General features: G+C 45.9%; 1 protein-coding gene across 3 annotated transcripts in view; it reads right to left on the bottom strand.

The window, feature by feature from the left end:
* Nucleotides 1–364: 364 nt before the first annotated feature.
* Nucleotides 365–24320, bottom strand: part of AFF4 (AF4/FMR2 family member 4) — a 106924-nt gene continuing 82968 nt past the window's right edge. For all 3 annotated transcript variants that reach the window (XM_029051767.2, XM_029051768.2, XM_029051770.1), the window contains 10 exons: nucleotides 15880–15968; nucleotides 14458–14695; nucleotides 12651–12745; nucleotides 11674–11737; nucleotides 11392–11528; nucleotides 11011–11082; nucleotides 8855–8948; nucleotides 8600–8643; nucleotides 7743–7963; nucleotides 365–3881 (listed from right to left, as the gene is read on the bottom strand). In XM_029051767.2, coding sequence (XP_028907600.1) covers nucleotides 3754–3881; nucleotides 7743–7963; nucleotides 8600–8643; nucleotides 8855–8948; nucleotides 11011–11082; nucleotides 11392–11528; nucleotides 11674–11737; nucleotides 12651–12745; nucleotides 14458–14695; nucleotides 15880–15968 — 1182 coding nt within the window. In that variant the 3' untranslated portion in view covers nucleotides 365–3753. The remainder of the gene's footprint in view (nucleotides 3882–7742; nucleotides 7964–8599; nucleotides 8644–8854; nucleotides 8949–11010; nucleotides 11083–11391; nucleotides 11529–11673; nucleotides 11738–12650; nucleotides 12746–14457; nucleotides 14696–15879; nucleotides 15969–24320) is intronic.

Here is a 24320-nt window from a genome sequence, read left to right as displayed (position 1 = left end):
CCCCAACAGCTGCCTTTTCCTAGCAACTGCTAAAGAAAAACATATTTGCTTGAGGTTTCTTGTGACCAAAAAGCACTAAATTAAGTATTTTAATATATTTTGGAGTTTGCGTATGACAAGAAAGAACAAGTCCCCCCAGTTCAATGGAATACACAATGCACTGTTAAAATGTAAAAATGTGTAGTCCCAGCGACTGAGATCTGCTGAACTAGTCAACATAAAAGTTTCAATTTAAATTTGTGTGCACATAAACACAGAGCACTCTCTCTCTCTCTCACACACACATACACACACACACAATGTGTCTAACTCTATGCTTCAAAATGTGTTCTATCACCAACAAAAAGAGTGAATCGTGCGATCCTTTATGGCTAATCATCTTTAATCAAAAGGACAGACTGAGCTTCCCTGACACCTCACGCGCCACAGACGCATTTTTGAAGAACCCGAGTTTTAAATGCCAGAGCCTGGAAGTTGAGTTTTCAAGCCTCCCTTGAATCTTGGGACATATGGAAACTCAAACTCATCATGAACTTTGGGCCAGTAAACCCCAAACCAACTGCTTGAACACGAATGCAGCTTAGTCTGATTACACTAAGAAAAAAAAAAAAGGCCCTAGGGGGCAGTTTCCCTAAACCACAAGTGGCTAAAAGTGCAACACTAATGTGCATATGGATATAGGAGTCTAGAGCTTGAGTTTGCATTGTGGTGGAAGAAGTGACGACGATGACTGCTTTGGTTGCATAACAAGGATAACATTTTAATCCTATGTCTGTCTCGTAGAAACGAATGGGAATTTAAGCATTTGGATATGGATTAAATGTGATCTTTTGGGTAGCTGACAAAGACCTAGGTACTAATAAGAAGTCCCCAATTAGATGAGCTTCTTTGCCATTGGCCATACCCAGGCTAAGCAGTTTGAAAAGGAGAGAATCATACAGGATCTCTTGAGACGAATGAGCGAAGAGGTTGGCCTACTGTTTATTTTAAGCATAGGTAGCAAGTGAGAAAGTAATACTGCACTCCAGAAACCATCACATTGAAAGACTTACATTTGAAGCCCAAACTCTGATCACGTCATCAATCATCCGGGAAGAAAATGTCCTCTAGATTGAAAAAAAAAATGCATAATATCCACCAGCCTGGTTGTTTACCCTAGTTTTACGAGGGAACGCTTCAGTGCAACACAAGCCACATATGGGCGAGTCTCCTTTAAAGTGTCCAGATCGGTGTACATTCTTGCTGGTCTCAACGACAGTGGAATAGAAATTAAGCCCAACGGAAGCCCTACAAAACGCGGATGGCCGTTCTGAGCTTCTAAGTCAGTATCATAAATCGGGGAGCTTTGGTAGAGGGAGGTAGGCCTGGTGGATAACAAAGTCCAGGTTACATCTCCTTAGGGGGGGCTGACTTTCCCTATTTAACTAGAGGGCTGAGATGCAGACTCTGGAGAGAGGTCGCCTCTTTGAATGCCGTCCTTAACAGACCTAGAGAGACTGAGCTCAAAAGCAAGATTAAATTTGAACATCATCTACTCAAGGCGGGTGGCAGAGAGGGCTGGGGTGAGAAGGGGACAGGACAGGGGGAGGAAGTCTCCAACCAGTGAACACAGAGGAAAACTTTTCTGGAAGTACGAAACCAGTTGGACGAGAGAGGAAGCCCATCAAATACGCAACCGGAGTTGCAGACTCTAGGAGGCTAAAGGAACACGAACCCAGAGGGACTGCCTGCAGTACTAAATGCTGTAGAATTCGATTCCTTCTTTTGACCTTGTCCCATTTTGGCACTCCACAAGAAGATTCAAATTCAGTGCAATCCTTTTCCTCAACGGACACGTTCGAATCTGGTATCGGGAGGACGGGTGCTTTCCGGCGGTGGAATTCTACCATCCTGCTCCTGCCGCTTTGGGGGAAGAAATCGCACCATGGAAGATAGGATTTCCACGACAGGCAGCTACGAGCCCAGAGAGACGCTCCCAAGGAAATGGAATTTTACTAAAGTACTGCAGAAGACCGACTGGAGACAGTATACCTGGTCCTATTGTAAAACTTCATCTGTAAACAGTTCATAAAATCTTCATCTAAGTGTAAGGCATAAGGCACACCAGACATGGATAGGGGCACTAAGCGATATCGAAAGCAGTACGAACAGTTTAAGATCCTCACTTTTTACTCCAACAGGTACCTCGCGTGGAAAGGTACTTTGGTGTACAACTTTTTAAAAGCAGCCACTAAACCCCCCTCCCCCCCAGCCCCCAACAAAGGGCTCTTGTTGCACCAGGTTAGATACTTCTCTAAAGTGAATATTCTACCCTCGTTGGACACATTTCTCATTAACGAGGGCCTTCAATAATACAATGGGGTAAATACAGGATTGAAGGAAAACTTCTACATCTCTACAGTACAACTCTTTCACAACTTCCTTGAAAACTGTATAGTGAAATCATCTGCATTCAAACTCCAGCCCTATCCCCACAGTGAACATTGCACAATCACAGTAAAGGATCCACTCAATAGCCGACCCTCCCTTCCCAGCTCCCCTGGAAGGAAGAAAGAATAAAATTCAAGAATGGAAGTTGGGGAGAGAGAAGGGCCTGATCTGTCAACATCATTTCAAATTTTTTTTTTGTCCCTGGCAGCGTTGAGATACAGGAAATATTTCTAACAAGCGTTATGTAACCATTCTTTCAATAGCAAGAAAGCAACAGCAAATTGTACTGTTTCCTTTAAGTGTCCAATGACCAGTAACAATAAAAAAACAAAAAGAAAAATCCCCACCCACACATGCTTTAACAAATACAGAAAAGTACAAGATTGTCCTTTTATGAAAACCTTTGCGTGATGCGCCTCTCCGTGAATGAAGTTCACATTATTACCTGATCTCCCTTGTAACGCATTAAATGCAAGTTACTGTAACATTCTGTGATTGTGATAGTGTTATTAACCATACGTTCCTGGGTTTTGATTTACCCCAAGGTAAATACAGCTAAATTCTTTTTTCCATCTAGTTCTCCATTTCCATATTTAAATGATTTTCCACACGTAGAAGAATATCTGAACCTTTCTCTAAATATTTAGTACAAATTCTGCAACAATAAAACTGTAGTTGTCATTGAAGATCTGAATAGCAGATTAGGCATGGAAAGTACATGTCCCTATATTTTAGGACTTATCACCCCTTATTCTTTTACAAGCTCCTACCACAAGACATTACTGAGTAACAAAGCTCACAAAGTATATAAATAAAAAGTGTCTACATTGAATTTCTGGTAAGTACTTGACAGGGTAAATTTATAGGAAGCAATAACTAAGTCTTAAAATAGCCCCAGACCGGGTAGTTTTTTTTTAAAAACACAAAATTAAAATAAATAGTAAACTGATTAGTTATGTATTACAACTGGAATCCCAATCCCAATACAGAACCGTGAGAACACGGTTTATTAATATGCTGTAGATTTAAAAATATTTAAATAACTTTTAAAATGGGGGAATACTGAAGGAATCCATTAACATGACGATGGCTTTGGGCACAAAACAATACAAAACAAACAGGAGGAAAAAAAAAAACAACCAAAAAACTGAAACAAAACAAAACGAAACAGAGATGAGACATGGAGGCCCGAAGAAAGCATTCCTTGCTCTTAGTGTCAACTAAGCAATGTGTTATGGCAGTCTTCCTTATTGACATGACACAGTGTTGTGGAGAAAAAAATCAGAGGCAGCGAGAATGTGTTCTGGTTTCAAATCCTTCAGTTCAAGGTATCGACTTGGCATCCTGACGCAACCAGTGGAGTCCCTGCCGGGTGTAACGAACTAGGTCTGTCATGATGCTTGAATTAAAGATGAGCGGGCCCATAACTTTATCCAGTTCAGCAAAGAATTCTAGGATGACAAGAAAACTGATTAAATCCTGCGGGTCCTCTTGCATCGTGAACAGGCGGAAGGAAAGCGCCGTTAACAGGAAGCAAGGCGTACCCCTGTTCTCTGACAAATGCTACAGGCCAAGATTTCACAAACAGGCTCTCCATGCACATACATTTTCCCATTTTTCCAGGGCCCGCTCCAAATGTGTCACCTCACCCTTGCACTGCAATGCCTCATTTGTAAAAACATTCTCAGGATGACGTGGGACGCAGCGGTCTCCCCAGAGCACCCCAGGAGCCATCAATCCCCTGAGCAATTTCCCTTCATGAGAAGATTAGATGTTTTAGCGAGCTGTGGTCACTGAGAGGATGACAGGGAAATGAGGTATCAGGAGGAGGGGGAGGAGGAAATGGCAGGAGATGGAAGATGGGAGACAGCGACATCCCAGCTAGAATGTCAAGCCGCTTTAGTTCAGGATGCCATAACTGAGGTAAACAGCATGGATCACACAGTTGTCATCCAACGTGAGGACATAAATTACCAAACTGTATAGAAGCCAGCCAAATCAAGAACTGTACATCAATCGCCTCACTAAGAGAAGTCCAGGGGGAAAGAGCAAGAGCAAATGGATTTAACCGGCATGCTTTTCAACATCCACTCATTCTTTCAATCGCATTTATTGAGCACTTACTGTATGCAGAGTATGGTACTAAATGCTTGGGAGAGTACAGTATAAAAGAACTAGCACGCACATTCCCCACCCCCAGTGAGCTTAAACTGTTATGTATCTCAATTTCCAATCAATCGATGACATTAACTGAGTGCTTTCTATGCGTGGAGTCCTGTACTAAGTGCTTGGCAAAGTATAATACCATAGAGTTGGTAGATACGATCTCTGCCCAGCAGGAGCTTACAATCTGCAGAGGGAGACAGAAATTCAAGTGCCATTTGAGGGTTTTTTTTCTTCCCCCAGTTTTTCATCAGAAATTTTCAAGCGAAAAAGGAAGACCACTCTGTGACTTGCCTGTTATATGACCTTGGACAAATCACTTCACTTTTCTGTGCCTCGATTTCCCCATCTTTTGTCCCTCCTCACTTAGATTGTGAGCCCCATGTGGGACAGGGACCATGTGTCCAACCTGTCTTGTGTCTAAATGATGAGAATTACAATAATTGTTGCTGAATTGTACTTTCCAAGCGCTTAGTACAGTGCTCTGCCCACAGTACGCGTTCAATAAATACAACCAAATTGAATGAATGAATGAATGAATAACAATAAAACTAATAATAACTGAGGTGGTTGTCAAGTGCTTACTTTGTGCCAAGAACTGTACTAAGCGCTAGGGTAGATACAAGATCATCACGTCCCATACGGGCTAACAGTCTAATTTAGAGGGAGAACAGGTACTGAATCCCCATTCTGCAGATGAGGGAACAGAGGAGTGAAGTGACTTGCCCAAGATCACACAGGAGGGAAGCGGCAGTGCCTGGATTAGAACCCAACTCCTCTGACTCCCAGGCCCCTTCTCTTTCCACTAGGCCACGCTGCTATTCCAGTGCTTAACACACTGTTTGGCACAAAGCAAGCACTGAACCACCCTAATCATTAAAAACCACCCAGGTCTAGAGCTTCAGGGATGAAGAAGGCATTCCCGCACCCCATCCCTAGGACAGAACTGAGGCCTCACTGTTCCCTTTCTCACAGCAGCTCCAGCTTCCCGGAGAGAGCAGGCTAATATGATCCCCACTGCACGGTCTGAATCTGGGGGCAGAACCTCAGAACCTCTCTGAAAGCTGCCCCGGGGTCAGAAAGAGATATGCACGTATCTCCCCTCTTTCTAAGATCTTCGGATTCAGGGAGGGACCACCTAAATTCCACTACTGGCCAGGAATATCACTAGTGCCCTCCACCAATTTTCACCTTCTTTGTCCTTAGTAATGCACCCTGAATTTTCTGGAAAAAAATTCAATAAAATAAAATCCCCCATCGAGCCTTCTATCATGCCTATGGTTTCCTGTTTGGAAGAGCTCAGATTTTCTTTAGTGGCCAGAGTAGCGTGACGGTCTGGGCTAAGATAGCCCCTCACATGGACCAGCGGGCATTTCCTGATATTTCCAGGAAGCCCCATATCTGGCTTCTGCTCATGCCTCAGGACCCCTCCCAGAATGAAAGCTATCACACGAGATCACCCAAGTAAGGAAGTGGGGGCTAGATTCCAGACTGTAAACTCGCTGTGGGCAGGGCACGTGTCTGTTATACTGTTACACTCTACTCTCCCAAGAGCTTAGAACAGTGCTCTGCACACGGTAAGTGCTCAATAAATACTATAATGAATGAAAGAAGTGCTCAATAAATACCACAGACTGCCTGGCTAGAGAAGGGGGAAACCCCCCAAATCCAAGAGGAGAAATCAATTCTGACCAAACTTCCGAGAGGGAAGAGAGTGTTTTGCGGGAGTGCCTTCAGAGGGCCTGCCACAGAGGAGCCTCAGAGGGAAGGAGAGCACTGCTTCCTGGAGTGCATGTGGGGGCGGGGGGCGGGAACCTCTGCGTTTCAGTTAGAACGGCGCAAGGTGCCGGGGCAGGCATTTATTCTTGGATCCACTTTGAGATTCCATAGAACAACTCTTAGTGCCGTTTACCTCTTAACCCACGTAAACGCTGGGTGTCTGCTTAGAGACCCAAAGAGAGAGCCTGCCTGAGTCATCTCCTCTGTATGTGGAAGCCCCACACACACTTCCCTTCCAATCTCAGCGACCGACTCGTGTGGGGTGCGGGGCTGCCTAGCTCGACTCTGTTTCCTGTCCTTTTTGGGGGTGTTAAACCCAGGAGATTCGGGATGGTGACAGCAAACTCCTGGGGCATTCTCGGGGTACACTGGCACAAAATCTCAACAGTGTGCTATCACGGCTGTTAGCCCCCATGATCACTAGAGTCCTGGTGTACGAAACGGGGCTCCTGATCCTAGAAAGGTGACAGACGTCACATGTGGTGAAGTCCAATCTTTTTCAACCGAGGGTGCCGACTCCCCAGTTCACCAGCTTTGATTTGACCACAGAAATGCAGGCATGTTCCCAGGTCAGGAACAGCGTAGTTCGTCCTCTAGACCGGACGCTCACTGTGGGCAGGGACCACGTCCGCCAACTCAGTTGTACCGCACTCTCCCAAGTGCCTAGTAGAGCGCTCCGGACATAGCGAGTGCTCAATAAATACCATTTATTGATCGACTGATAGTGGAAACAGCAAAGGCCCGGAGTCTGGAGCCTGGGGTTCTAATCCAAGCCCTGCCACTTGCCAGCTGTGTGAACTTGGGCAAGTCACCAACTTCTCTGGGCCTCAGTTTTCTCATCTGTAAAAGGGGGACTCAACAGCTCTTCTCCCCCCCCTTACACTGTGAGCCCCTCACAGGACTGCACTGCCTCTATCTCGCATGAAAGGTACTGAACACCACAACTGCTATTATTACGTCGGTGGAATAAGACCAAAGGTGACAGAAAAGTAGGATTCTGGGCACCCCTAAACCTTTCCTATGGCAAGCCACCTGGGAAACCCTTGGCTAGACTATCTCAATGCAAAAATTCAGTAAAATACACCTGTAGAATATGCATTTAAGTAGCTTCTTAAAAGCCAGAGCGCCATACCTGACTCGGAAACCGGCTGCTTGAAAATCTAGAATCATCACCGGAAGAGTGATCCTGCCACATCGTTCCAGTAGGGGAGAAAAGCCCATCTTTCCAAACGTAGCCTTCCGCTAAGGGAGACGGAGATCAGCCCCTCCGACCTTACCAAAGGTGCCCCTTTTGGAGTGAGCTGCGCAAACCTTCAGCCCGTGGAGGGCTTCGGTCACTCTTAGGGAACACACGTTCTGTGGCGGCCTACCTTTTTGCTCTTTGGAAAGCTGTTCGGCTTGGTCCCAAATTTCAGTCGCGTAGAGGAAGTTGGAGGTGACCTGGACGTAGCTGGCCGCCATCTGGTGGATCCTCTGCGGAATTGTCACCGAAGAACCGCTCCCCGAAGGGTTGCTGGCCCCTGAGGAGTAGTTTCCTGAATTGCCCGGAGAAAGCTTGGGGGAGACAGGCGAGGGCATCCCGGCGGCTTTGCTGGATGGACACGGGAAGAGGGACTGGTCAGGAAATCGACCCCTCTCGCCACGCACCGCAAGGCTGTCGGTCTCCTAACAACTCTAAGGGGAAACGGAGGGTGCACCCACACGGGCGGCGTGTAGAGCTAGCTCTCGAGTGGTCTCCGATGCCAGGGTTTGAAGGCGTGGTGGTCAAATACACTTAAGATCTGGAAGAAGCTGCTCTTCGGGTTTTCCCGGGGCAGCAGCTCCCGGCTAACTCCACCGAGTACCCTAAGTACATAGCTCTTAATTATTAATCTTCCCCTCCACAAGAGACAAACACGCTTCTCTCTGAAAACCACTGGCCTGGTAAATCTTCGCTGCTTTTGCAAAAAGCTGCACTGGGTCCCATTAAGGACTGGCAAAGGACGCCCAGCGCTCTGCGCCGGCCCGTCACACGCAGGACAAGTAACTATAGAAATGTTTCCTTCTCGATCATAGCATTTCAGACACATTTAAGAATCATTCTGACGGTTACCGGAGGCAGACTACGGGGACGACATCCACATTCCCATTAATGCCACCCCCACCCCGAAGCATCTAAATTTAAGTCGGAGGACTGGGCAAGAACGGCGTATTGTCCACTTAAAAGCATGAGAAAAATGGGATTTACCTTCCTATGCCAGGTGAGGGAGCTTGCGAATTATTATAGGAGTTCTGCGGAGGAAAAAACACCAGTTATTTAAAAGAGGATTCTTTTGCTCCGTTTGAAAAGCAGGATCTGTATATTGAAATCCATCCTACCGTGGCTGAAACCCTCGGGGTACTTCAAACTTGAAATAAAACTAAGACTCCTCCACCCTCACCTCCCGCAAAGTACAACGTTTCACGGGTTCCCGACGGGATTCTTAAAGCCGACTGGACTTACCTTTAGATGTTCCGTCAGTGTTTTTGAGTATTTCAACGCACTCTCTTTCTTCAGCTTGAACAACCTCAGGTACAACAGGGACTGGCATCGCAGACTGGCAAGAAAAAAGCAAGAGGCACTCACAAAGAGAACACATGTTGGCACAGGGGTGTGATGGGGGAATCAGGTGCATCTTTCCCACCTGGACCGGGTTTGTAATGTTCCCGCAAGGAAATATTAAGAGCCGGGACCAGCTTTCATCTGAGAATTCAACTAAGGCGGTAGTCTCAGTTTCACATGGGAAATACGGACCTCATCAGATTCGAACTCTCTCAAAGCTTGCTGGAGGCAGGGAACGGGTCTGCCACGTCTGTTATGTCCATATCTGTAATTTACTTATTTACACTAATGTCTGTCTCCCCCTCTAGACTGTACGCTCACTGTGAGCAGGGAATGTGTCGCTTTACTGTTATATTAACGCTGAGAAGCAGCGTGGCTCAGTGGAAAGAGCACGGGCTTTGGAGTCAGAGGTCATGAGTTCGAATCCCAGATCTGCCACTTGTCTGCTGTGTGACCTTGGGCAAGTCACTTCACTTCTCTGGGCCTCAGTTCCCTCATCTGTAAAATGGGGATGAAGACTGTGAGCCTCACGTGGGACAACCTGATTCCCCTGTGTCTATCCCAGTGCTTAGAACAGTGCTCTGCACATAGTAAGCGCTTAACAAATACCAACATTATTATTATATTATACTTCCCAAGTGCCTAGTATGGTGCTCTGCACAAAGTAAGTGCTTAATAAATACTATTGATGATGATACAGATGATCTAGACTGGGAAGCCCCATGCGTGAGGGGGACTGTTTCCCACCTGACTAGCTTGTATCTCTCCCAGAGCCTGGTACAGTGCTTAGGACACAGTAACCACCACAATTATATCGGCTTGGCCGAGGGAGCCTGAAGCAGTGGGCTGAGCACATCACACTTACCACTCCTCACCCACCTCAGAAACTACCCACTTCCAATCTCTGGAGCCACGAGGGGTGGGGGAAAGGGGAGAGTTCACGTGAGGTAAACTCTTCTTCAAATGACAGAATCTGGGGTCCAGAGCAAAGATGCCCTTTACCATGAAAGACTGGGCCTGGTTAACTCACCGTGTCCTATTAAGGCTTTCCCAAGAAGAGGACAAGAAAGCGGCGAGGGGTATGGAAAAGAAGAAACTTCAAGAAATCTCAGATTCTGGCTGAGAAGGTGGTTTGCCTCAACTGCTTTCTCTGACAGCGGGTCGCAAAGTCCTAAATGGCATATTTCTCCCCCGTGTGTGCCGGCACACCGTTGCTGCTTAGAAAGCCAATGCTAATCAATTATATTTACTGAATGCTTACCGTGTTCGGAGCATTGTATTAAGTGATTGGGACAGTACAATATAATAATATTGTTTGTTTTATGGTATTAAGCTCTTACTACGTGTCTTAATACTGTTCTAAACGCTGGGGTAGGTACAAGTTAATTAGGTCAGACACAGGCCCTGTCCCGCAAGGGTGCTCACAGTCTTAATAGGAGGGAGAAAAGGTATCGACTCCTCGTTTTACAGTTGAGGAAACTGAGGCACAGAAAAGTTAAGTGAATTGCCCAAGGTCACACAGCAAGCAACTGGCAGAATAACTGGCAGAGCTGGGATTAGGACCCAAGTCCTCTGACTCCCAGGCCCAGGCTCTTTCCAGTAGGCCACACTGCTTCTTTAACAGACGCATTCCCTTGCCCACAGTGTGCTTACGGTCTAGAAGGGAAATCTAACATTAACATAAATCAATAGATTATGGATAGGTAGATAAGGGCTGTGGGGTTCAGAGCAAGTCAGGGTGACGCAGAAGGGAGTGGAAGAAAAGGAAAAGAGGGCTTAGCCAGGCAAGGCCTTTTGGAGGAGATGTGCCTTCAATAAGGCTTTGAAATGGGGGAGAGTAATTGTCTGTTGGGAGGGCATTTCAGGCCAGAGGCAGGACGTGGGCGAGAAGTCGGTGGCGAGAGAGACAAGATCCAGGCCAACCATCTGACACTTAAAAGAGGACAACTGGAAATGTGTCTGATGGCTCTGCTATCTCTTAGATGAGCTTTCTACTGGGCCAAAATTCCCAGAAATAATTCACTACTCAATTTTGGCTACACCAAAAATATACACACCATAGCACGGCTAGTCTTTTATCTGCAGCTGTGGCATCTGGTGCCAAGTAATTCTTCAGCTTCATAGTGTATCTGCAAGTAGATTTATAAATAAATAACAACCGGCAAGCAAAATGCAGAGACTTCATTGCTATCTGACCACTTCACACTTCCCATTCGCTCTTTTCCAAAGGCAAGGCATTAATATCAAACCTGAGGGAAAAATGCAAAGGCCCACTGAATCGCCTAACCCTCTCCATTCATAGCCAAGGAAAGATGGAGTTACTTTACCAGGTGCACTGTGGGTCAGAAACACCGCGTATGGGGAAGCCACTTACTAAAGAGGAGTAGAAAATTATCATTACGGGCGCTACGTCCATGGTTCTAGGTACTTGTACTTACTTAATTAGTTCCACAGTTTCTGAATACATAGGGAACGGGGATTTGGATTCCTGAGCGTTTTTCTCCAATGCATTCCCACATTCAATGAAAGACACAACAGCATCAAGGTAGAAGACCGCTTTCTCAAACCTATCGGACTAGAGAGAATGAGAACTTTAAGAAACAAAGGAAAGGGCTGGGGGGAAGGAGGCACAATCGACACAGGGGCCCGAAAGAAACACAAGCATTTTACGTTTACTCCCGTGGACGCAGGCATTTGAGCTCTCATTAGGATTTACATACCAACGCATCTGCATTGTGCTTTAGTTTTTTTGCTTCTTGTAAGTAATGATCTGCTGAATAGCTCCTGCAATAGAAAGTTGCATATTGGCATTATAAGCATTTTACTGGATGGCAGTGCGGCTTATTTTCGTTACTCTGACATTTTTTGGTCTTCACTCCGTAAAACACTGGATATTATTCTCCTTCAGAGAAACCTCACTTTGTAGCAAGAATTTTACTTGCTTGAAAAACTGGCGAAAAGTGATTCGATCACTTAACTTACTCTGCCCTTCAACCGGCCAGAAAAAATGGGCTGCTCAGAAAGAGCTTTAACCATATGTACGGGAGATTCTTTCAGGCTGGCTTTAGTTGCACGCTCACAAAAATCAGATTATTCTCTATTTTTCATGCTAGGAAGCCATTACTTCCACCTGCTTCTCACTGATGAGGAAAGGACTGGCATTTATAAATCTGAGAAGAACAGGGATTTATCAGGGTGCTCTGTATCATGAGTTGGCTCATTCATAATCACTCAGCAACCTGCAACAGGTATACAGTCTAACATACAAGCACAGAAAGTTGTCATTTGCCCATTGGCTGACTGTCCTCTACTGGGGGGGTCTAAGCTCAGGACTGAGGTCTTTTGGGGGAAATGGAGCAGCTGAGGAATGCAACAGATCCTTCTCTTTCACAGCACTCCAGAGTGAATAATCTGCCTACATTAAATGAAGGCACTGAATTCTACAACAGCATTAAAAAAAGAACTTGAAGACTACAAAAACAACACTTTTTCACTGCCCCCTGAATGGCTTTAAGATCAACGTAGGGCTAGACTAGGTCATTGTGAATCCCCCAAATCCTCGAATTTTATACGTCGTGACTTGCGGTATCAATTTCTTCTCATGCATCATAAGCTTCACGGAGGCTGGTGATATAAATATCACCCCTTTAAAACTGGAAGAACGGCTTAAGTAGAAACCACCATGTATTCCTCTCACCTGTCATCAAAAGCAAGCTTTGCTCTTCGGGACTTGGAACTGTCAGGAGTTGTTGTAGATGGAGGACAATTTGAAGAGTTGTTTGGATTTTTTTCCTGAGAAGGGCAAGATTGTTATAAATTTAAAACATAGTCATTAAAAGTTTTAAAAAAACTTAATGTTATTATGTCTTATTGCTTACGCCAAGAAGCTTCAAGAAAAAATTAGGACAGAAGCCCCTATTTTTTTCTTCATTCAAGGCCTTTCCTGCAGCAGATTTCTGCCACCTCCTCCCTCTCCCTCAACTGTTTTTCTATGGCATTTGTTAAGCACTTACTAGGTACCTGACTATGAACTAAGCACTGGGGTGGACACAAGCTAATCAGGTTGGACAGAGTCCATGCTCCACACGGGGCTCACAGTCTTAATCCCCACTTCACAGATGAGGTAACTGAGGCAAAGAGAAATGAAGTGATTTGCTCAAGGTCACACAGCAGACAAGTTCCCTCTGATTAAAACTCCCTCTTCCTTCAAATGTGACCGATCACTGTGTTCTCCAACCTCAAAGCCCTCCTGAAATCACATGCCCTTTAGGAAGTCCTCCCCGATAAATCTCATCTCCCCAGATTACATCCCTTCCAACTGCCCCCCTCAGCACCACCAAGGCACTTGTGAATTCCCAAATCACTTTTGTACGTATCTAAATACCCTATTCCTTAACCACTAGTGACGGACATATCCTTTTCCTTCTTTCTCTTACCTTTACTATTGCAGTGTCTGTCTCCTCCTGCTAGACTGTAAACTCCTCATGGGCAAGGATCAGGCCTATTATATTTTCCCAAGTGCTCAGAACAGTGCTTGGCACACAGTTGGTGATTAGCAATAATCGATCCACAGTATTTATTGGGTGCTTATTGTGTGCAGAGCACTGTACTAAGCCTTTGGGAAGGTATGATTAGAGTTGGCAGACATAATCACTGGCCCCTAAGACTGACAATCTAGTGGATGACTGGTTGACTGAAGGCCTGATTGTTAGAATTTACCATGGTTTCCAAGTTGCTGCTGCCCTCTCTGACATCCACCTCCATGTCTGCCGGAAAGACTAACAATCTCACCGTAAACCTGTCACACTTACCATCCACGAATCATACTTGAAAGGCTTCAGTGTGTAATCTTCCCTTGTGTAAGGACCCATTATAGAAAAGGCTCATTGTGTGAATTATTATAAATAAAATGGGTAGCCTTCAAATCTTTAGCATTTCTCGTAACAATTATTAAAAGTAAATGTAATTATGAAGTAACTTTTCAAAGGGTACACTTCAAAACGTCAGTGCATTATGGACACACGGTCCAGTGCAGGGTCCAATCGACGATAGTTATTGAGCGCTTACTGGGTGCAGAGCACTGTACTAAGCGCTTGGGAGAGTTCGAGAAAACAGCTGATCCCCACCCAAAACAAGCTTACAGCCTAGAGGGTACAGAGTTCCCTAGACAGACCCACCAGACTTCCCTCCCTGTTAATTCCTCCTAGACTAAAACAATGCTTTTAAAAGAATGGAGTCAGGTTAAAAAAAATTACTTTAGTTGAAAACAAAAAAAACTTTCTGGACTTTTACTTTTGGAGTTCAAGGAAGTCTTGCTCTTGGTCTGAAGTGGAAACAAACCCCTTCGGGTATGTTCGGTTCAGTGGTGTGGGTGTTTACGAGAGAGAGACAGAAGAGAGAACACACACAGACTCGCATCGAGTTTGTAAGCCAATTTCAATGCACCTATGTGTTTGTCTTCTAACTTGAAGCTTTCAAATTGGGAGGCGGTTCTCAGCTCTTACCTTGGTTTCCTTGGAACTGGTAGAAACCTTTCCTTCTGTCTTTTTTTGCTTTGAAGAGGAAGAACTGTTTTTACTGCTGCTGCTCTCCTTGATACTGTTGCTGCTAGATTTTAAGGAAGACGATTGGCTGACTGTCCTCTTCCGGGACCCGTGCTCTGGTTTTGGATCTTTTGGGGGAATAGGTGCAGCTGGGGAAGGCAAAAGATCCTTCTCTTTTATAGCACTTGGTTTGGATGACCTGCCCAAATCAAATAAAGGTACTGAGTTGAACAACAGCATAAAGAAGAATCACTCTTCTCTCCGCTCTGACTGGCTTCCAGATAGAGCCAGGGCCGCCCTAGGCTACGGTGTACCCTGGAAAACCCTGTGGGATCAGTGGTGGTGGGGGCCGTATCTGGTTGACACCGGCCCGAGGAAGCGGTGCTGCTCTTGGGCGAGAAGCCCCTTGGTGGCAATAGTATTTGTTAAGTGCTTACTATGTACCCTTAACTGTACTAATCACTGGGGTAGGTACCAGATAATTATATAATGAAGACCGGAGAGAATCCCCTGATTAAACACGATTGTGCTACACCAAAAGTACTTGTGGTAATAGAAAGATATTAATCTGCTTTATCTATTTGGCAGCTGGAAGCCAAAATACCCAAGATATTTTTAGGTGATTTTATATGTGTATGTATATGCATATTTATATATGTATATGTAGATCATATATAGATCTACACACACACACAAATACATATATATTTAATGGTATTTATTAAGTGCTTTCTATGTGCCAGCCACTGTACTAAGCACTGGGGTAGATACAAGATAATCAGGTTGGACACAGTCCACGTCCCACGTGGGGCTTGCAGTCTTAATCCCCATTTTACAGATGAGAGACACAAAGGAGTTGAATGATTTGCCCAAGGTCACCCAGCGGACACTGTTGGAGCCGAGAGTAGAAAGAGGTCCTCCGACTCCCAGGTCCTTGTTCTTTCCACCAGGCCATGCTGTTTCTTGGCTAATAGAAATGTACTGTAATTCTGAATTTTGCTTGGCCGCCATAAAGCGAGCGATGTACCAGAGCATCCATGAATCATCTGTGGAGAAATCCAGCCATTCCCATTTGATCATTCTCTTCACACTGTATCATTTATTAAAACGGGACAGAAACAAAGAACCCTCACTTTACCATGCCTTTTCCCCCCTTGCAAATTAGGACTTACCTATTTTTAGGGGAAGAGACGGTGTTCTGGAACTTAAAGGACCTCTGACTACATAAAACTAAATATAGCTTGATGTGAACAGATTTACTTCACTCTGTCTTTTCTTCAAGCTCACCCACAGGATAAACGAAGACCTCCGGTACTCAAGAGGCGTACACAGTGCCCAAATACTGATGATTTCAGAGGCAACTAAGACCCCTTGGGTACTTACTCTCTATTGCTGGATGTCTTGTGGCTCAGTGAACCCTTTTCCTCCAGTTTAGTTTTCTTGCTTTCACTGGGTCTATTGTCATCATCATTCTAAATCGAGTAAAGATACAGGAAAGGTTAGAACACATTTTCAAAATGACTCACAGTGGACCTTATCTCACCTTGGCTTCACGGACTCCGTCCTCTCCTGGTTCTCCTCATCTCTCTGGCCGGTCATTCTCAGTCTCCTTAGCTGGCGCCTCCTCCCCCTCCCATCCTTTAACTGTTGGAGTTCCTCAAGGGTCAGTTCTTGGCCCTCTTCTGTTCTCCATTTACACTCGCTCCCTCGGTGAACTCATTCGCTCTCACGGCTTTGACTACCATCTCTACGCAGATGACACGCAGATCTACATCTCCGCCCCTGTCCTCTCCCCCTCCCTTCAGGCTCGCATCTCCTCCTGCCTCCGGGATGTCTCCACCTGGATGTCGGCCCGCCACCTAAAACTCAACATGAGCAAGACTGAGCTCCTCATCTTCCCTCCCAAACCCGGTCCTCTCCCAGACTTCTCTATCACCGCGGATGGCACGACCATCCTTCCCGTCTCTCGGGCCCGCAATCTCGGTGTCATCCTTGACTCGTCTCTCTCGTTCACCCCACACATCCTATCCGTTACCGAGACCTGCCGGTTTCACCTTTACAATACCGCCAAGATCTGCCCTTTCCTCTCCACCCAAACGGCTACCTTACTGCTACGGGCTCTCCTTATATCCCGGCTAGACTACTGTGTCAGCCTTCTCTCTGATTTCCCTTCCTCCTCTCTCGCCCCGCTCCGGTCTATTCTTCACTCCGCTGCCCGGCTCATCTTCCTGCAGAAACGATCTGGGCATGTCACTCCCCTTCTTAAACACCTCCAGTGGTTGCCTATCAACCTCCGCTCCCAACAAAAACTCCTCACTCTAGGCTTCAAGGCTCTACGTCACCTTGCCCCCTCCTACCTCTCCTCCCTTCTCTCTTTCTACCGCCCACCCCGCATGCTCCGCTCCTCTGCCGCCCACCTCCTCACCGTCCCTCGGTCTCGCCTATCCCACCGTCGACCCCTGGGCCACGTCCTCCCGCGGTCCCGGAACGCCCTCCCTCCTCACCTCCGCCAAACTGATTCTCTTCCCCTCTTCAAAACCCTACTTAAAACTCACCTCCTCCAAGAGGCCTTCCCAGACGGAGCTCCCCTTCTCCCTCTACTCCCTCTACCACCCCCCCTTCACCTCTCCGCAGCTTAACCCTCTTTTCCCCCCATTTCCCTCTGCTCCTCCCCCTCTCCCTTGCCATCCCCTCAGGACTGTACTCGTCTGCTCAACTGTATATATTTTCATTACCCTATTTATTTTGTTAATTTTGTTAATGAAATGTACATCGCCTTGATTCTATTTAGTTGCCACTGTTTTTACGAGATATTCTTCCCCTTGACTCTATTTATTGCCATTGTTCTCGTCTGTCCGTCTCCCCCGATTAGACCGTAAGCCCGTCAAACGGCAGGGACTGTCTCTATCTGTTGCCGACTTGTTCATTCCAAGCGCTTAGTACAGTGCTCTGCACATAGTAAGCGCTCAATAAATACTATTGAATGAATGAATGAATGACCCTTTCGAGTGCTCAGTACAGTGCCCTGCATACAATAAGAGCTCCATAAATACAATTGATCAGTTGACTGAAATGATTTGAATCTACATATTCTGGTAACTCTGATATGCTTTTTTACTTGCCAACAGGGCCATCTGGGTATCCTCCTAAGCTTGCATATCTTTCGTCTCTTACTCAGAACCATGACAGCAGGGAAAGCTACAACCTCAAATACCCTTGCACGTCTACCCTACAAGTCCCAGAATAACTGGAATCTAGGCTGTGCATACTCTAGCCTGGATGGGGAAATCCAAACACTTATAAGGAGCAAGAGCAGCTGGGGCCTAAGGGAAATCCACGCAACTGAAGCTGATCAGTTAAACCTGGATGATCCCAAATTAGGGACAGTTGCACATATTTCTAAAATTGCAGGAGACAGCTTACAAATCTGTGACATCTTAGCGAAAGCAGGATGCAGAGTCATTCTATTGATACCTGAATATTTACTGGCCAATATATTGAATGGGCAAAACACAAATAATAAGGCATGAAACACCCACAGCCCCTACAGCCATAATGATGTGCCTGGCATTCAGACAATGTTCACAGAAGATGTCCAAAGGAACGGTGTTCCAAAGCTCTCCGCCAGATTTCAGACAATGATCCCAATGGTCAAGTAGTTTCACTAAAGTCACTGGGAGGGCTAAAGTTCTCAGCCCACCCAATTTGCATGTTTACCAATATCACCTTCATCCCCTCAGCCATCTGTAAACCCTTCAGATGCTCGCCATACCTCTAGGATAAGAACGCACAATTATAGCATCCTAAATGTGGAAGGAATTTCAAGAAGTGAATAGGTCCAGTACCTGGCCTCCTAGCAGGTGATTAACAAATCAGTGTCTTTTTAAAATCACTGGGGATGAAGACTTCGCGTCCCCTCTCCCCTCCCAATATGCTTAGGGTTTTAGCACTGTGACAGTGAAGAAATTCTCCTTTATAGACAAACTCTTCTGCTGTAATTTGAGCCAGGTCCCCCTCTTGTTTGCTTCACTGCCTGATAAAAAGCCATCAGATTCAGGGCTCCTACGAACTTCCTTGAAAAATCAGAAAAGGTATATTCAGCAATTCAGGCCCACTGTCTTTTCCTAAATCTGCCCACATTTCTTTCAGGTCTTGCCACTTGTTGATCTTCTCAACTGTCTTAGAGCCCTCCATTCAGTCACTTGGTGTGGCTTCATGGGGTTACCGTAAATTATGGGATGAGGATCCAAAACGAGGTAAATCCAAAAATTCTTAAGAAAAATGGTTAAGAATCAAACTGACAGGCAGCACACAGTTCTGGCTAGAAGGAAGAAAAATGGCATGGATATAGGAAAACTGAATTTCAAAACCTCCTTTTGCTGTTAGTCTCACCCTCCTCCCCGGATCTTCCAAATTCTCTGAGTCTCAGTTACCTCATTTGAAAAATGGGGATTAAGAGTGTGAGCCCCGTGTGGGACATGGACTGTGTTCAAACTGATTAGCTTGTCTCTCTCCCAGTGCTTAGTACAATGCCTGACATAGAGTAAGCACTTAAATACCGTTACAAAAAAGGGAGTAGCCAATAGTCTTTCCCCTGCTGGAAAGCTCTCCAATTTACCAAGCCACATCCCTCCCCTCCTTCATAACCTTCCTAAAACCCTCCTAAAACCCACTTGCATGAAGCCTTACCTGCCTACCTTTCGTTCATTGCCCCAGTCATACCAACCACCCATTTCCTCAACTATTATGTACACTGTACTTTTCATGTGCTTAGTACAGTGCTCTGCACACAGTAAGCACTCACTAAATACGATTGAATGAATTTTTTTGCTATTTGTGCTCTTATATTTTTACCTCTAGGTTCAGGATTTATGCTTCTCTGTCTCCTCCAAAAGGTTGTAAGCTCCAGGACAAGAACCTGGGGCTATAGTTCTCTTGGCAATTACCTCAGCTCCCTGGGTACAGTATGTTGCAACAACTAGACATTCGCATATTGATAGCTTGAATCACTCAGTCAATGGTAAAATCAATCACTTTTGTACAGAAACGTTGGGGACATTTTTCCCCACTCCTCAAAAAACGCCAGTGGTTGCCCATCCACTGCCACATCAAGCAAAAACTCCTCACCACTGGCTTTAAAGCACTCGATCCCCTTGCCCCTTCCTACCTCACCTCGTTACTCTCCTCCTACAACCTAGCCTGCACACTTCGCTCCGCTAATGGTAATCTTCTCACTATGCCTCGATCTCACTGCCGACCCCTCGCCCACGTCCTGTCTCTGCCCTAGAATACCCTCCCTTCTCAAATCTGACAATTACTCTCCCCCCCAACTTTCAAAGCCTTACTGAAGGTACATCTCATCCAAGTGGCCTTCCCTCACTAAGACCGCCTTTCCCCTTCCCCGACTCCCTTTTGCATCGCCCTGTCTTGCTCCTTTTGTCCATCCCCTTTCCTATTCCCACAGCACTTATAATAATTACGGTATTTGTTCAACACCTACTAAGTGCCAGGCACATAGTAATAAGCACTGGGGTGGACCAAGCAAGTTGGCTGCACACAGTCCCTATCCCATGTGAGGGCTCACAGTCTCAATTCCTATTTTACAGATGAGGAAACTGAGGCCCAGTGAAGTAAAGTGACTTGCCCAAGGTCACACAGCAGATAAGGGTCAAGCTGGGATTAGAACCCATGATGGTCTGACTCCCAGGCCCATGCTCTACCTGTAATTTATTTATTTATATTAACGTCTGTCTCCCCATTTCTAGACTACAAGCTCACTGTGGGAGGAGAATATGTCTATCATTGTATTGCACTCTCCCAAGTGCTTAATATAGTGCTCTGCACACAGTAAATGCTCAGTAAGTATGACAATGAATCGTATTTATTGAGTGCTTACTAAGTGCAGAGCACTGTACTAAGCACTTGGGAGAGTCCAATACAACAATTAGCAGACACATTCCCTGCCCACAACAGGCTTACAGTCCATAAACATGTAATTTAAAGATATGTACATATGTGCTGTCGGGTTGAGGGTGGGGTGTATATCAAAAGCCCAAAGGTCACAGCTCCAAGTGGATATACGATGCAGAAGGGAGAGGGAGCAGGGGAAACAAAAGACAATCGGGGAAGGCCTCTTGGAGGAGATGTGACCTTAAATTAATGCTGTGAAGGTTGAGAGAGTGGTAGTCTGGTGTATTTAGAGGGGGAGGGAATTCCAGGCCAGGGAGAGGATGTGGGACAGGGGCCAGCGGCAAGCTAGATGAGATTGGGGCACAATGAGTAAGCTGCTGCTACAGGAGCAAAGACTGTGGGCGTTCCAGGCCAAAGGCAGGATGTGGGCGAGAGGGTGTCAGCGAGACAGACGAGCTCGAGGTACAGTGAGAAGGTTGGCGTTAGAGAAGTTAAGTATGTGGGCTGGGTTGTAGTAGGAAAGCAGCGAGGTGAGGCAGGATGGGACAAGCTGATTGAGTGCTTTAAAGCTGATGGTATGGAGTTTCTGTTTGACGCAGAGGTGGATGGGCAGACAATGGAGGTTCTTGAGGAGTGGGGAGACAAGGACTGAACATCTTTTGAGATAAATGATACGTGCAGTAGTGTGAAATATGGACTGGAGTGGGAAAGACAGGAGGGAGGGAGGTCAGAGAGGAGAAAGATGCAGTAGTCAAGGCCGGACAGAATAAATGAGAAGCAGCATGGCTTAGTGGATAGAGCACGGGCCTGGGAGTCAGAAGGACCTGCGTTCTAATCTCTGTCCGCCACTCATCTGCTGTGTGACCTTGGGCAAATCACTTCACTTCTCTGGGCCTCAGTTATCTCATCTGTAAACTGGGGATTAAGAGTATGAGCCCCATGCGGGACAGGGACTTTGTCCAAGACGATTAACTTGGATCTACCTCAGCGCTTAAAACAGTGCATGGGCACACGGTAATCACTTAACAAGCACCATAACTATTACTATTAAACGCTTGGATCAGTATGGTAGCACTCTGGATGGAGAGGAGAGGGTGAATGATAGCAGTGCTGTGAAGGTAGAACTGACAGGATTTGTGGCAGATTGAATATGTGGGCGGAATAAGAACAATGCGAAATTTTCAAGCTTGTGAGATAGGGAGGATAGCAGCATCATCTACAGTGATGGGAAAGACATGGGGAGGGCAGGATTTGGATGGGAAGATAAGGAGTTCAGTTGGGGGCATGTTTAGTTTGAGGTGTCGGTGGGACATCCACGTAGAGATGATCTGAAGGCAAGAAGAAATGTGAAACTGCACGGAAGGAAAGAAATCGGGGCTGGAGATATAGGTTGGGGAAAATCACCTGCATGGAGATGGTAGTTGAAGTCACGGGAACGAAAGAGTTCTCCAAGCGGGTGGGGGTAGATGCAGAATAGAAGGGGACCTAGAACTGAATGCTGAGGGAGCCTCCCACTGTCAGACGATGGGAGGCAGAGGAGGAGCCAGCAAAATAAACTGAGAAGGAGCAGTCAGAGAGAGAGAGGAGGAGAACCAAGAGAGGACAGTGTCACTGAACGCAAGGTTGGATAAAGTTTCAAGGAAAAGGGGGTGGGGTAGTCTACAGCGTTGAAGGCAGCTTGAGAGGTTCAGGAGGATTAGGAATGAAGAGAGTCCATTGGATTTGGCAAGAAGAAGGTCACTGGTTACCTTAGAGAGGGTTGTTTCTGAGAAGTGAAGCGGGCAGAAGCCAGATTGGAAGGGATCAAGGAGAGAATTGGAAGACGGCAGGTGTAGACAACTCTGGCTCTCAAGAAATTTGGGGAGGAACGGTAGGAGGGAGATGGGGTGATAACTGGAGGGAACCGTGGGGTCAAGGGAGGGCTTTTTTAGGGTAAGGGATTCATGGGAAAAAGCCATTGGAGAATGAACAGTTGAAGACGGCAGTCGAGGAGGGGAGAAGGGAGGGGGCAAGGGTTTTAAAAAAGGTATGAAGGGATGGGGTTAGAAACACACCTGGAAGGGGTAGATTTAGAGAGGAGGCGAGAGATTTCTCCAAGAGTTACTGCAAGGGAATATAGGGAGAGTCAGTCGAAGAGGGAGGAAGGGACGTAGGGGAAGGGGAGAGGATCAGGGGAGATTCTAGGGAGATCACACCTGATGGTTTCAATTTAATTGAAATTGTGAGTGGCCAGGTCATTAGGGGAAACAGATGGTGCAGGCAGGGGGACAGGAAGTTGAGGAGGGAGTTAAATATCTGCAACAGCCAGCAGTGAGTATGAGTGTGAATTAGGAAGAAGGCCCAACTGAAGCAGGTAAGAATAAACTTAAGGTAGAATATATAGAAAGCTGCAAGAGGTGGGTTGCAGGAGAGAGGAGGAGGAGGAGAAAGTGGCCTAAACAATTAGCCCTTGAACAATCAACAATGATCAGTGAAAAGCTTAGATTTATCCAACTGCTTGACTGTTGGAATTTGGCCCAGAAAAATGAATTTTGTTTGAAACACGAATAGCTGGACATGAAAAGCAACTTGGCTGTATGGTGTGTAAGAATGTTAAAATGTCTGGAGTGAAATGAAAATTGGGACTGAAAAAAAAGTCAGTGCTGAAATTACCCACTGTGGAGGTACAGGAAAATTAAAATTAGCATCTTAAGAAAATGTTTCAATTGAAAAAAAGTTCAGCCCAAGTGGCTGCTTAGAAATTGTCTTCAGAAGTACAAAGATGATGAAAAAAAATGTAGGCAAGGAAACTGGAGCTTATGACAGAAATAACTGCCAAGGCACTTCATCCAGCCTTTGAAGATGACAAGAAAAGCCATTCAATGATTTTGAACCTGAGATGGATTTCGGGATCTGAACACCTTCATTAAACAGAAGGTGGGGCACATCCGGGCACTGATGACTGAAGGAGACCCCTCCCTCCAGTCCAACACCAGGAAAATCTCATCTTCTCACAGAATTGGAGGGCAGAGTCTCCAGACCTCCCACCCATGGCTCAGGTCAAACTTTCTCCACCACCCACTATTGACAGAATGCGAGGCTTGCTTTCCTAACCATTAGAACATAAGGATGGTTCAGGCAAATACTGTATGCCCGGAACAGTGAGACACCTAAAAACTGACTCCCTCAAGGTCATAAAACCCATGGTCTTATGGGTTGAATTTTTACTTTTCGCTGTTGTATTTGTTATAATGTATCTATCTTCCCCCACTAAGATTTCGACTCCCTCATGTACCAGGGACCAGATCTTCACTGACTTTTGTGTCACTGCTCAAGTGCTCAGTCCGGTGCTTTGCACGCTTAATGGATGTTAGCCATAATGACATTCATTCATTCGATCATATTTATTGAGCACTTACTGTGTGCAGAACACTGTATTAAGCACTTGCGGGAGTACACTATAACAATGAGCAGACACATTCCCTGCCCACAACACAACACACAATACGAGACAGTGATGGTGTACTAATTTAACAAAGGGGAGAAAAGGAGGCTACTAGGCTCCCCTTGGCGATTTCAGCCCATCTAAGCAACCCCCCAACACAGCCCCCCAAAACTAGGGTATTGGAACTGTTGTGGTAAGCCATCAAAGCCCTTCATTCAGGGATTCCCCCAGATAATGGATCCAATTCCAACTCTATACCTGTGAGCTCCTAGAAGAGACTCAGGGCCGCCAGCTGGAAGACTAAACTCTCCAAGCAGAACATCGCAGGAGGGTCAAAGGGGAATGGAAAGTCCTCTACCATTAATGGTACCCACTGAAGTAGGGGCTGGAGTCTAGCTTTTCTCTGGAGAGAAGCAGATACTATCAGAAAGAGGGTTCCAACTTGAATTCCAAACTTAATAAACAGTCTCCTCTTGGAGTAATAAAACCT

This window comes from Ornithorhynchus anatinus, chromosome X1, assembly GCF_004115215.2.
Source record: "Ornithorhynchus anatinus isolate Pmale09 chromosome X1, mOrnAna1.pri.v4, whole genome shotgun sequence".
Classification (NCBI taxonomy): Eukaryota; Metazoa; Chordata; class Mammalia; order Monotremata; family Ornithorhynchidae; genus Ornithorhynchus; species Ornithorhynchus anatinus.
Note: the sequence above shows the minus strand (reverse complement) of the source record. Positions and strands in the feature narration are given on the sequence as shown.